General features: G+C 46.7%; 1 protein-coding gene across 1 annotated transcript in view; it reads left to right on the forward strand.

The window, feature by feature from the left end:
• Positions 1–12,533, forward strand: part of LOC139226208 (dynein axonemal heavy chain 9-like) — a 373,005-nt gene that overhangs the window by 263,085 nt on the left and 97,387 nt on the right. Inside the window, exons 37-38 of the mRNA XM_070856837.1 lie at positions 6,631–6,804; positions 8,126–8,333. Of these exons, the coding sequence (XP_070712938.1) occupies positions 6,631–6,804; positions 8,126–8,333 (382 nt within the window). The remainder of the gene's footprint in view (positions 1–6,630; positions 6,805–8,125; positions 8,334–12,533) is intronic.

Consider the following 12,533-nt stretch of genomic DNA (forward strand, 5'->3'; position numbering starts at 1 on the left):
CACAGGCACCACACAGACATTGAAGTCTCTTGATACGGACTGCAGGAGGTTTTTCCCAAATCATCCAAATTATTCCAATTCAATTTGGCTCAATTTTGAGTCAGTTGGAGTTCCTTCTAATGTGGATATGTATTTTAATAATGAGCCTGGCCATATTATCATGTCCTTACTCTATGAACACAAAGTACTGACAGCACTGCATCTTGTGATGGCATTCTAGCTGTGGCTGTATTAAATCTGGTTGCCGCAGATTAAACAACAGCAAAGAAGTGTTGAGATGATAAGACCGTGCTCTTGCTATCCTTCCCCCAAATATTTATTCTCAGTGACTGTGAAGATTCGGTTGGTAATACTATGGGTTATACGTAATAAGTCCAATCTAACTTCAGGCTCCACACTACAAATCCAATAACCTTTTGTTTCCTGTTTTGTAAAATCAATCTACCTCCAGCTCTGCATCATTTTGTACCTTCAAGGAATAATAAAGCACTAATAAAACTGAGCAATGTTGCAGCAAAGAGCAAAAACTGTGCAGAAAACTCACACCCTTTCACGGGGCTTTTAAGGCCATATTATAATCTCTGGGTTAAATTAAAAAATGTGAACTGCTTTATGTGAACCCCTTGGCCAGGTAATTTACTTGTTTGCCTTCTCGTGATCTTTTATATAGTTTTGATGAGTGATTTAAAGTTGCCTCGGTGGATATACTGTGTGCTCACCTGCAAGTGGTACTGTCTGGAGTAAATCATGGTTCTGAAAATGGGTGCAGCTGCAAAAGACAGTGGAGGAAAGCAAAGGTTGTCATTGGAAATTGGTTGGGAAGTAGGAGACGGAGAGTAGGGAAACAGAGAATGTACTCTGATTGGCAGGATGTGACAAGTAATGTTCCCCAGGGATCTGTACTAGAGCCTCAGCTTTTCACCATATACAGCAATGACTTGGACAAACAAATGGAGTTGTATTTCCAAATTTGCAGCTGACACGAAGTTATGAGGCACGGTAAGTTGTGCAGATGAGAGCAGAAAGTTACAAAGGGACATAGATGAATTAAGTGAGTGGGAAAAATTGTGGAAAATGAAATTCAACATGGGGAAATGTGAAATCATCCACTTTTGATCCAAGGAAGCCAAATCAGAATATTTACTTAATGGTGAGTGTCATGTATTCAACTGTCATTGCAACCCATGTATAAGCTGACCTAAGTTGTATACCTTGAGAACACTGACCACAGGGGGCGAACTTGTGGGAGACACTCCTAACCTGGACTTTCTGGTATAAAAGGGGAAGCTCCACCAACCGTCTGCCTCTTGAGGTCTTGGTAATAAAGGTAACTGGTCACAGAGTGATCTTCTCTCAAGTCTGAGCCTCGTGTGCATTTATACTGTATAGTAAGGACATATTATTGGCGACGAGAAACTGGGATATAAACCACGCGAACATGGCCACTAGCAGCACAGAAGAGAGGTACTGTGTTGGTGATGATTGGGGCGACTTTATTGAGAGACTACAGCAAAGTTTTGTCACTAAGGAATGGTTGGGACAGGATTCGGCCGACAAATGCAGGGCTCATCTCCTGATGGTTTGTGGATCCAGAACTTAGTCCCTGATGAAGGACCTTCTAGCGCCAGTGAAGCCGGCGGACAAGACGTTCGAAGAGCTCAGTAAGTTGATCAGGAACACCTTAAACCAGCGAGCAGCATGCACATGGCGAGACACCGGTTTTACACGCACCGGCGGTGAGAAGGGCAAAACATTCCAGACTTCGTGGCAGATCTCCGGCGACTGGCGAGCCTATGTAAGTTCCCAGATGCATGCAGAGCAGAGATGCTGCGAGACTTTTTTATTGAGGGCATCGGGCACGCTGGGGTTTTCAGGAAACTGATTGAGACCAAAGACTTGACCTTGGAAGCGAGGGCCATGATAGCCAAGGCAATTATCTCGGGGAGGAAGAGACCGGAATGATTTATGGCAACAATCTTGGCTCAAATGCGGCAAACGACCAGGGAGTCATCATTGTTAACGCAGCACACAGTTCTCTTGGCAGACAAGGGCAATCGGACATGCCCCAGCATGCAGTCGAACCCAAAGGGGGAATTCAACAGAGACAATGGCTAGCAGAATGGCGATTCATGCCATCACAATGGACAATGCGGCCAGTAATGGGGCCATCAACACCTGTTAATGGTGTGCTTAAGGACAGTACAGAGACAGTCAGAGATGATCGACTGGTAATGGACCTTTTGTTTCCAACAACAGGGCCTCCAGCTCATGCTGGAGGTTTGCAGGCAAACACCCAGCCAGAGCTTGCAGGTATCAGCAATATACCTGCAGAAACTGCAACGTCAGCGGTCACTTGGCGCATATGTGCAAGAAGCCTGCAGCCAGGTTGATGTACGAGGAGGACGGGCCCGATGTAAGCCCTACGAGTCCAAATGAATACTGGGGGAAATCGCTGGAAGCTGAAGTTCAGCGAGTTCATGTGGACCACATATACAGTTCATACACCAGGACACCACCGAAAATGATGAAAGTGCTCCTCAATGGCATCCCAGTATTAATGCAGCTAGACACGGGGGCCAGCCAGTCCCTGATGAGTATCAAACAGTTCGAAAAGTTGTGGGTGTCCAAGGCCAGGAGGCCAAAATTATTGCCGATTGATGCACTGCTACAGACATATACAAAGGAGATCATTCCGGTGCTCGGCAGCGCCACAGTAGTCGTGACCCACAAAGATTTGGAGAACAGGTTGCCACTCTGGATTGTTCCGGGGGATGGTCCTGCACTACTGGGGAGGAGTTGGCTTGCTGTCATGAACTGGAAATGGGGCGATGTCAATACAATTTCTTCTGTGGAGCGAGTATCATGCTCACAGGTCCTGGACAAATTTGACTCATTATTGCAACCCGGCATCGGCACTTTCATGGGGACCAAGATAGTGATTCACATAAACCCGGACACAAGACCAGAGTGGTGCCGTACATGATGCGGGAAAAGATAGAATGCGAATTGGACCGCCTGCTGAGGGAAGGCATCATCTCACCAGTCAAATTCAGTGACTGGGCGAGCCCGATCGTGCCGGTGCTCAAGGCGGATGGGTCGGTCTGGATATGTGGCAATTACAGGGCCACCATCAATCGGGTGTCACTCCAAGACCAGTACCCGCTACCGAGAGCGGAGGATCTCTTTGCGATGCTATCCGGTGGCAAACTTTTTTCAAAATTGGACCTGACCTCAGCTTACATGACCCAGGAGCTGGTGAGTGAGTCGAAGAAGCTGACCACTATCACGACACACAAGGGGTTGTTTGAGTACAACAGATGTCCGTTCGGGATTCGTTCGGCCGCTGCGATCTTTCAGCAAAATATGGAAAGCCTCCTCAAGTCGATTCCAAGGACGCTGGTTTTTCAAGACGACATCCTCATCACGGGTTACGATACTGGAGAACACCTCCACAACCTGGAGGAGGTGCTACGCAGACTGGACAGGATAGGGCTGCGACTGAAAAAAACGAAGTGCGTCTTCTTAGCTCCAGAGGTAGAATTCCTGGGGAGGAGGGTAGCAGCAGATGGGATCAGATCTACTGCGTCCATAACGGAAGCGATCCAGAGAGCACCCAGACCCCATAACACGACGGAGCTGCGTTCGTTCCTCGGGCTCCTGAACTATTTTGGCAACTTTCTTCCCAAATTGAGCACGCTGTTAAGAGTCGCTACACGTGCTCCTACACAAAGGTCGCGATTGGGTCTGGGGGGACAGCCAGGAAAGGACTTTTGATAGACTACACAATTTGTTATGCTCCAACAAACTGTTAACTTTATATGACCCGTGTAAGAAACTAGTTTTAACGTGTGATGCGTCGTCCTATGGGGTCGGGTGTGTGTTGCAACATGTGAATTCCAAGGGTCAGTGACAGCCAGTAGCTTACGCCTCAGAAGTCTGTCCCGGGCAGAAAGGGGCTACGGGATGGGAGAAATGGAAGCGCTAGTATGTGTCTATGCAGTAAAAAAAATGCACCAGTACCTGTTTGGCAGGAAATTTGAGCTGGAGACAGATCACAAACCCCTAACGTCCCTTTTGGCCGACAACAAGGCCATGAATGCGAATGCATCGGCCCGCATACAGAGGTGGGCACTTACATTAGCCGCCTATGACTACACAATTCAGTCCAGACCGGGCACTGAAAACTGTGCCGATGCACTCAGCAGGCTACCACTAGCCACCACTGAGGGGGCAGCTGAGTATGATGCTGAGATCGTCATGGCTGTTGAAGCTTTCAAAAGTGAAGACTCACCTGTGACAGCCCGTCGGATTAAAGTCTGGACAAATAAAGACCCGCTACTGTATTTAGTTGAGAAATGTGTCCTGAATGGGGACTGGCCAGCCACGTACGGGGCATGCCCTGAGGAGTTTAAACCGTTTCACAGGTGCAAGGATGAACTCTCAATTCAGGCCGATTGCCTACTGTGGGGAAACCGAGTAGTCATGCCCCAGATGGGCAGAGAGGTGTTTATCAGAGAACTTCACAATGAGCACCCGGGCATTGTCATGATGAAGGCAATTGCCAGGTCACACGTTTGGTGGCCAGGGATAGACGCAGACTTGGAACTTTGTGTTCACAGGTGCAACACGTGTGCTCAGCTGGGCAACGCACCCAGGGAAGCCCCCCTTAGCCCCTGGTCCTGGCCTGCCAAGCCATGGTCACGCATCCATGTGGACTATGCAGGTCCTTTCATGGGAAAAAATATTTTTGGTTGAAGAAGACGCCGACTCCAAATGGATTCAGTGTGCCATTTTAAATTCAAGCACATCGTCTGCCACGGTATAAAGTCTATGGGCAATGTTCACCGCCCATGGTCTACCGGATGTCTTGGTAGGCGACAATGGCCTGTGCTTCACAAACACTCAATTCCAGGACTTCATGGCAGGCAATGGAATCAACCATGTCAGAATGGCACCGTTCAAGCCGGCCTCAAACTGCCAGGCAGAACGAGCAGTGCAGATAATCAAACAGGGGATGCTCAGAATCCAAGGGGGTTCCCTACAAAGCCGCTTATCATGCCTCCTGTTGGCCAATAGATCCCGACCACACTCGCTCACAGGGGTTCCACCCGCAGAGCTGCTAATGAAAAAGACACTCAAAACCAGGTTATCCCTTATACACACTATGAAAGAAATTGTTGAGAACAGGCGTCAGTCACAATGTGACTACCATGACAGGAATGCGAGGGCGCGTTGTATTGATGTCAATGACCCTGTTTTTGTCCTTAATTACGCTGCAGAGCCCAAATGGCTTACAGGCACTGTGGTTGCCAAAGAGGGGAATAGGGTTTTGGTAGTTAAACTTACCAATGGACAAATCTGTCGCAAACACGTGGATCAAAATAAAAGGAGGTTCAGCAACACCATAGAAGAAACAGAGGAAGAACACGACGTAGAGTTTACTCCACCACAGGTGACCGAACACCGGAACCAAGTGGAGGAGAGCCTAGTCACTGTGGGCAGTCCGGACAGGCCTGAGGCACCGCAAACAGCAGATACTCAGGCCAGCGCCCAACAACCGGAGCCCCAACTCAGGCACTCTACAAGGGAGCGTAGACAACCAGAGAGACTTAACCTGTGATCCCAATAAGACTTTGGGGGGGAGGTGATGTCATGTATTCAACTGTCATTGTAACCCATTTATAAGCTGACCTAAGTTGTATACCTTGAGAACACTGACCACAGGTGGCAAACTTGTGGGAGACACTCCTAACCTGGACTTTCCGGTATAAAAGGGGAAGCTCGGGGAGGGTCTGCGTCTTGAGGTCTTGGTAATAAAGGTAACTGGTCACAGAGTGATCTTTTCTCAAGTATGGGCCTCGTGTGCATTTATACGGTATAGTAACGACATATTAGTGAGGAACTAGGAAGTGTGGAGAAGCAAAGAGATTTGGGAGTCCATATGCACAAATCACTAAAAGCTAGCGGGCAGGTACAAAAAGTCATCAAAGAGGTTAATGAAATGTTTGACTTTGTCTCAAGGGGACTGGAAGAGAAAGGGAGGAAGTAATGCTTCGGTGGTACAGAGCTTTGGTTAGGCTCCATCTGGAGCACTGCCTTCAGTTCTGGGCGTCACACCTCGGGGAGGTAGTATTTGCTTTGATACTGCTGCTTAAAAGGCTAATGAAGACAGGCTGTATAAACATGGCTTGTGTTCTAATTGAGGTGTTCAAACTGACAGTAGGATTTGATAGAGTAGATACAGAGGAGCTATTTCCTCTGGTGGGAGAATCCAGAACAAGGGGGCACAATCTGAAATTGAAAGCTAGGCCATATAGGAGTGAAATCAGGAATCACTTTTTCCCGCATAGGATAGTTGAAATCTGGAATTCTTTCCCCCAAAAAGCTATGGATGCTGGGGGTCAATTGAAACGTTCAAGGCTCGGATTGATAGATTTTTGTTTGGGAAGGATAACAAGGGATATGGATCCAAGGCGAGCAAATTAAGCTGAGGTACAGCTCAGCCATGATTATGATTAAATGGCAGAACATGCTTGAGGGGCTGGTGGCCTACTCCTGTTCAATAAATTCCTGTATTGTGAGCCCAAGGATCGCATTCTTGAACTAATTTTTAATTCTGTTTCCTGTCAGCTTGTTGACTACAGAGTGGAATTCAGCAAGTGGTGGGCATCTGAGTTCAAGACCATCAAATTCCCATCACAAGGTACCGTTTTTGACTATTACATCGACCCGGAGACAAAGAAGTTTGAGCCCTGGTCCAAACTTATTCCTAAATTTGATCTTGACCCCGACATGCCTCTACAGGTACGTAACTCGTTGTCGGCGTATTACTTCTGAATTTGAAAAGTGCATAATGTGCTGTTTGCATCGATTTCTCACTTCGATGCTAATATGGAATTGGAAGTTTATTTTGCAATCTGTTCTGACACATTTGTTAATGTGGATCTTTGTGAATTAGAGCCAGATGATATAGTCAGGGTGGCACAGTGCATTGGAATACTGAGGTGCTGTATTGTACATTGGTACAACGTGAGTTGTGCTTGTAATTTTGTTCATTGTGCATTCACTGTTTGTGCCTCGCTGCTGGACAGTTTCAAAATGGACTCCGTGCGCTCTCCAACGAATGGAGACTTCTTGTTCATCGTTTAGCGGCACTGACGGTCCGGCAACAGGCTGTCCAATTGCCAAATGGGCCGTAATGCAAAACGTGGTGCAGAGAGGGCTGGAGAAAGAAATTGGATAAAATACTTAACAAAAACAACCCTTGCATGAGCAACAGCTGTTCCTGGGAGTAAAGGAAGTAACTCGGCTGTTGAAGTACAGGTCTCATTCTGCTGGTCGGAAGCTCGTATCGCCAGCATGCAAAAAAAAATCACATGAACTGGATTCTATCGCCTAAGGGAGTCGAAGAGAAATTTTCCAAATTTTGTCCAGGGTTTTTTTTCACCTCTGCTGGGAGATGACATCGCTTTGGTTGGGGTGGGGTGTGTCTGATTTTGAAGCACAAGGTATCTCAACTATTTGGGACAGGCTGGGTAGACCAGTAGGTTTCTCCTGTCTGTCGAGTTTTTGTGATGTTCGTATGTTCACGGCAGACAATCTGACAATGTTATAACATGCCTGAGAAAGATTCACACGTCATTTTATCAGAGGCACAGGTGGGAAATGCTTCCCACCAGAAACTCACTGCTCAGCCCCATTTCCTCATCCGGTACTTTTTATTTTTATATAATCAGAGCAAATACTCGGAATATTTTCAAGGCAGTAACGCTCCTCAGAGCTGACATGAGCCTTGTTCATCTGATTTCTGATGTCATATGGATGCCAGAAACATGGCTTCTTAGGCTGTGTCTACCTTTTTAAATCTACTTGCCATTTCCCATCTAATTTAATGAGAATGTGATCTGCTGTCACTTGGCAACAGGCAGCTCAATCCCTGTGTTGTGTTTTCAGGACCCTATGTTACGGATGGATCTTTCTCCATGATATATTCTGTGAATACTTTGAAAGTGGTAAATTTCACCCTGCAGGCATGTTGTGGTAAATCCAGCTTACATTTCAGAGAAGCGCTGAAAGATTGTGGTTTTCTCCTTGCTGATGTGGGCATGATGTGTTTTTTTTAAAGGCATGTTTGGTGCACACCGTAGAAACTATTCGTATCCGATACTTCATGGAAAGGCTGTTGGATAGACGCAGGCCTGTAATGCTTGTGGGGAATGCTGGGACAGGGAAATCCGTGCTGGTGGGCGAGAAACTTGGATCGCTGGACCCTGACGAACACATGGTGAAGAATGTTCCTTTTAACTACTACACTACATCTGCCATGCTGCAAGGTGAGAGGCTCTCAGGGCGGGGGGTGGGGGGTGCGGGGGTTAATGAAAGGATATATGCTTCACATGTCTGAACCAAAAATCGGAGACCTTTCTTAAAGACGAGCAGAGAAGATTGAGAGGAGATTTGATCGAAGTTTTCAAAATAATGAGGGGTCTCGACAGAGTAGATAGAAACTGTTCCCATTGGTGGAAGAGTCGAGAACCAGGGGACACAGATTTAAGGTGATTGGCAGAAGAACCAAAGGCAACACAAGAAAAAACGTTTTTAAGCAGCGAGTGGTTGGGATTAGGAATGCACTGCCTGAAAAGGTCGTGGAGGCAGACTCAATTGTGGCTTTCAAAAGGGAATTGGATAAGTACCTGAAGGAAAAAAAAATACAGGGCTGCGGGGGAAAGGGCGGGGGAGTGGGACTGGCTGAAGTGCTCTTTGCAGAGAGCCGGCACAGGCTCGACGGGACGAATGGCAGCCTCCTGTGCTGTAACCATTCTATGATTCTATAAAATTCCCCTGGCATTGCCGACGGTCATTTCCTGAACAGATTGGCGTCATTGTTATAATACATGAGAAGGCAGTGGTGTTGGGAGAGAAATTTTACAAGCTCGCTCCACAAAACACCGAGCTGCCACAACAACAACCTTGTGATATCTGACATGGAAACATTGAAATTGAAATGCTGACAGATAAATTTACAATGCTAAATGTTGATACAAAAGCACGACCAAAAGTTTGAGCTGTGGTGTTGGCAGTAAGTCTAAAAGACAACTGAAACTTGAAGATCTTCATCAGGACTATGAGGTCATGGAGAACACTCACTGCACAACATTCCTTTATGTGATTTCTATAATATATCATATCTGTACACAATTAGCTCTTCAGCCTGCACCTACTTTGGAACAGATGAGGCTGAAGGGAGATTTAATTGAGTTGTATAAAATTATGAGGGGCCTAGATGGAGCAGCTAGGAAGGACCTATTTCCCTTCGCAGAGCGGTTAGTAATCAGCGGGAATAGATAGAAGGATTCGAGGGGAATTGAGATTTTTTCACCCAGAGGGGATCTGGAACTCAAACCCTCATTACATTTAAAAAGTATTTGGATGTGCACTTGAAGTGCCGTGACCTACAGGGCTACGGACCAAGAGCTGGAAAGTGGGATTCGGCTGGATAGCTCTTTTTCGGTCGGCATAGTCACAATGGGCCAAATGGCCTCCTTTTGTGCCGTAAACTTCTATGATTCTGTAAGTTCCTGAATGCAAATATTCATGGGCATTTTTGCTGTGCGTTGAGGACAGGTTGTACCACAAGGTTCTGTGCTGGGGCCCCAGCTGTTTACATTGTATATTAATGATTTAGACGAGGGGATTAAATGTAGTATCTCCAAATTTGCGGATGACACGAAGTTGGGTGGCAGTGTGAGCTGCGAGGAGGATGCTATGAGACTGCAGAGTGACTTGGATAGGTTAGGTGAGTGGGCAAATGCATGGCAGATGAAGTATAATGTGGATAAATGTGAGATTATCCACCTTGGTGGTAAAAACAGAGAGACAGACTATTATCTGAATGGTGACAAATTAGGAAAAGTGGAGGTGCAACGAGACCTGGGTGTCATGGTACATCAGTCATTGAAGGTTGGCATGCAGGTACAGCAGGCGGTTAGGAAAGCAAATGGCATGTTGGCCTTCATAGCGAGATGATTTGAGTACAGGGGCAGGGAGGTGTTACTACAGTTGTACAGGGCCTTGATGAGGCCACATCTGGAGTATTGTGTACAGTCTTGGTCTCCTAACTTGAGGAAGGACATTCTTGCTATTGAGCGAGTGCAGCAAAGGTTCACCAGACTGATTCCCGGAATGGCGGGACTGACATATCAAGAAAGACTGGATCAACTGGGCTTGTATTCACTGGAGTTCAGAAGAATGAGAGGGGATCTCATAGAAACTTTTAAAATTCTGACGGATTTAGACAAGTTAGATGCAGGAAGAATGTTCGCAATGTTGGGGAAGTCCATAACCAGGGGTCACAGTCTAAGGATTTAGGACCGAGATGAGGAGAAACTTCTTCACCCAGAGAGTGGTGAACCTCTGGAATTCTCTGTCACGGAAAGTTGTTGAGGCCAATTCACTAAATATATTCAAAAAGGAGCTAGATGTAGTCCTTACTACTAGGGGCATCAAGGGGTATGGCGAGAAAGCAGGAATGGGGTACTGAAGTTGCATGTTCAGCCATGAACTCATTAAATGGCGGTGCAGGCTCGAAGGGCCGAATGGCCTACTCCTGCACCTATTTTCTATATTTCTATGTTTCTATGTTTCTCTTCCTGTTGTTGGATGAAGTGTGTGTCCAGGTCAATCTTCAAATTCTGCAAGAACTGCAGCAAGACATTATAGTTAAAGCAGTGATCATATTTGTTCAACCCTGATCTCTTTCGAGTGCAGAACATTAAAAGGCACACCAAAAGTCATTGACCATAGAGCCTCTTCCAAGAGTAACAGACATATCAGTATTGATAATCTGTCACCCTGTTCCATCTACAATTAAACACATATCTTGGCTGGACCGTCCATGCCTTCAGCAAAACCTATTGCATTTCATGTTCTTGCTCAAATTGAGATCTTAGTGTTGAGAATAAAATGAGAGGTCGGCCTGTGCCTTGATGTGGATGGTGACACTTTTTATGCATTTCAGGTGAAGCTCGATAAGTACAGGTGGGAGAAATGAATAGAAAGAGAGAGTTGGTTGAAGTAGGGTGGGAGGAGTCTTATGTGGGGGATAAACACTGGTATCGACCATTTGGGCTGAATGGCCTGTTCCTGTGCTGTAGAATCTTATGTAATGTTAATAGAAATAGTATTAGCATCATTAAAGAGCGATGTTTATTAGCAAGCCAATGAACAAATAGTTCCTGAACTGAAATATTGCTTGTGTTGCTATTGGACATTGGGGCTTTAATGTGCAATGGCACATAGTGATAGGATATGGATTTCCCTCAGTGACCACTCAGATCATGATCTCTGCCTTATTTAACACTGCATGTTGGTCAGACCCCTCTCCACTGAAGAGGAGGAAAAGCTGAAGGGATGGACTTGACCAGGCTTGTCTCACGTATCGCCTGGTGGTGAGCTAGATTGTCTTTGGTGTGCATCTGATAACTGCCCATCCTCTTAACTGCAGTTAGTGTTTGGGTGACCACCTGTTCAATTTTGATGGTCTGATTTCCGGGGTGGACATCGTGGGCTAGCTGTTCCCCTGCTGTTTGCCTCTGTTTTCACCCCGGAGGGGCGGCGATGGCAGGGGCGAGCTCTTCTGGGTGGACGGGCCAGCTTCCAGCACCCCGCCGGGGTTTTCAGGACCGGTTTTGGCGGGGCACGGTGAATTACCGCCTGGAAGAGGCGAGACGACGTGCAACACCCCTGGTTGCGACACCAGCTCGATTTTTGACTCCTGCCCGACCTGTAGCACCCCGCAACGCGCCATGGTGGTAACGTCTGTAAAAGCAGGCGTTCCATGCTATAGCGGCTGCAGTGAGGTAAGTAATGCCGACCTCGGGTAAGTGTGATTATTTTATCTTTTCTTTTTTTTTGTGATTTGTGTTGTGGTGGTGTGGGTTGTGCATTAGGACTGTTTTTGTTGTTTTTTTTTCAGTTTTATTTTTCTCCCCAGACCTCTCTTGGAGTGCTCCCAGGCCGGTTGATTAGCTCGGGATTTTCACATGCACAGCCGGTCTCGGACCCTAAGAGAGGTGTGTGATGTCTCCCTGAGCGCTCAGGGTGCAGCTGTCCAATTTTGCTGACTGAGGCGTAAACTTTTTCCAGGCAGTATCAGGACCGGCCCACCTCAGGGCCCGGCCTAGCGCCCTGAAATCCGAAAAGCTGAAAAGCCAGCCCAAGCTTATCTTAATAATTGAAAACCTTAGAGCAAACAAAGAGTGGGGTCAAAACTTTCCAGAAGCCCCACTCTGCTGCTGAAAGTGTGGCAGGGCGGGATGTCTCCCACATGCTTGTTCTAACTTCACTCTGTCCCAAATCCCGGAGGCAGGGTGATTGGAATATTAGGGAAGACACCTGTGTCGGTACTGGCACTACTCTTGTGCTCCAGCTCGAACATGTCTGGCTGTCAAAACAATTGAAGGATTTCAATAACGTTCCTAGACCAAGTCAGTAAACATGTTATCCTCAGAGATTCCTTTAAGGTCGTGACAACG

This window comes from Pristiophorus japonicus, chromosome 16, assembly GCF_044704955.1.
Source record: "Pristiophorus japonicus isolate sPriJap1 chromosome 16, sPriJap1.hap1, whole genome shotgun sequence".
Taxonomy (NCBI): domain Eukaryota; kingdom Metazoa; phylum Chordata; class Chondrichthyes; family Pristiophoridae; genus Pristiophorus; species Pristiophorus japonicus.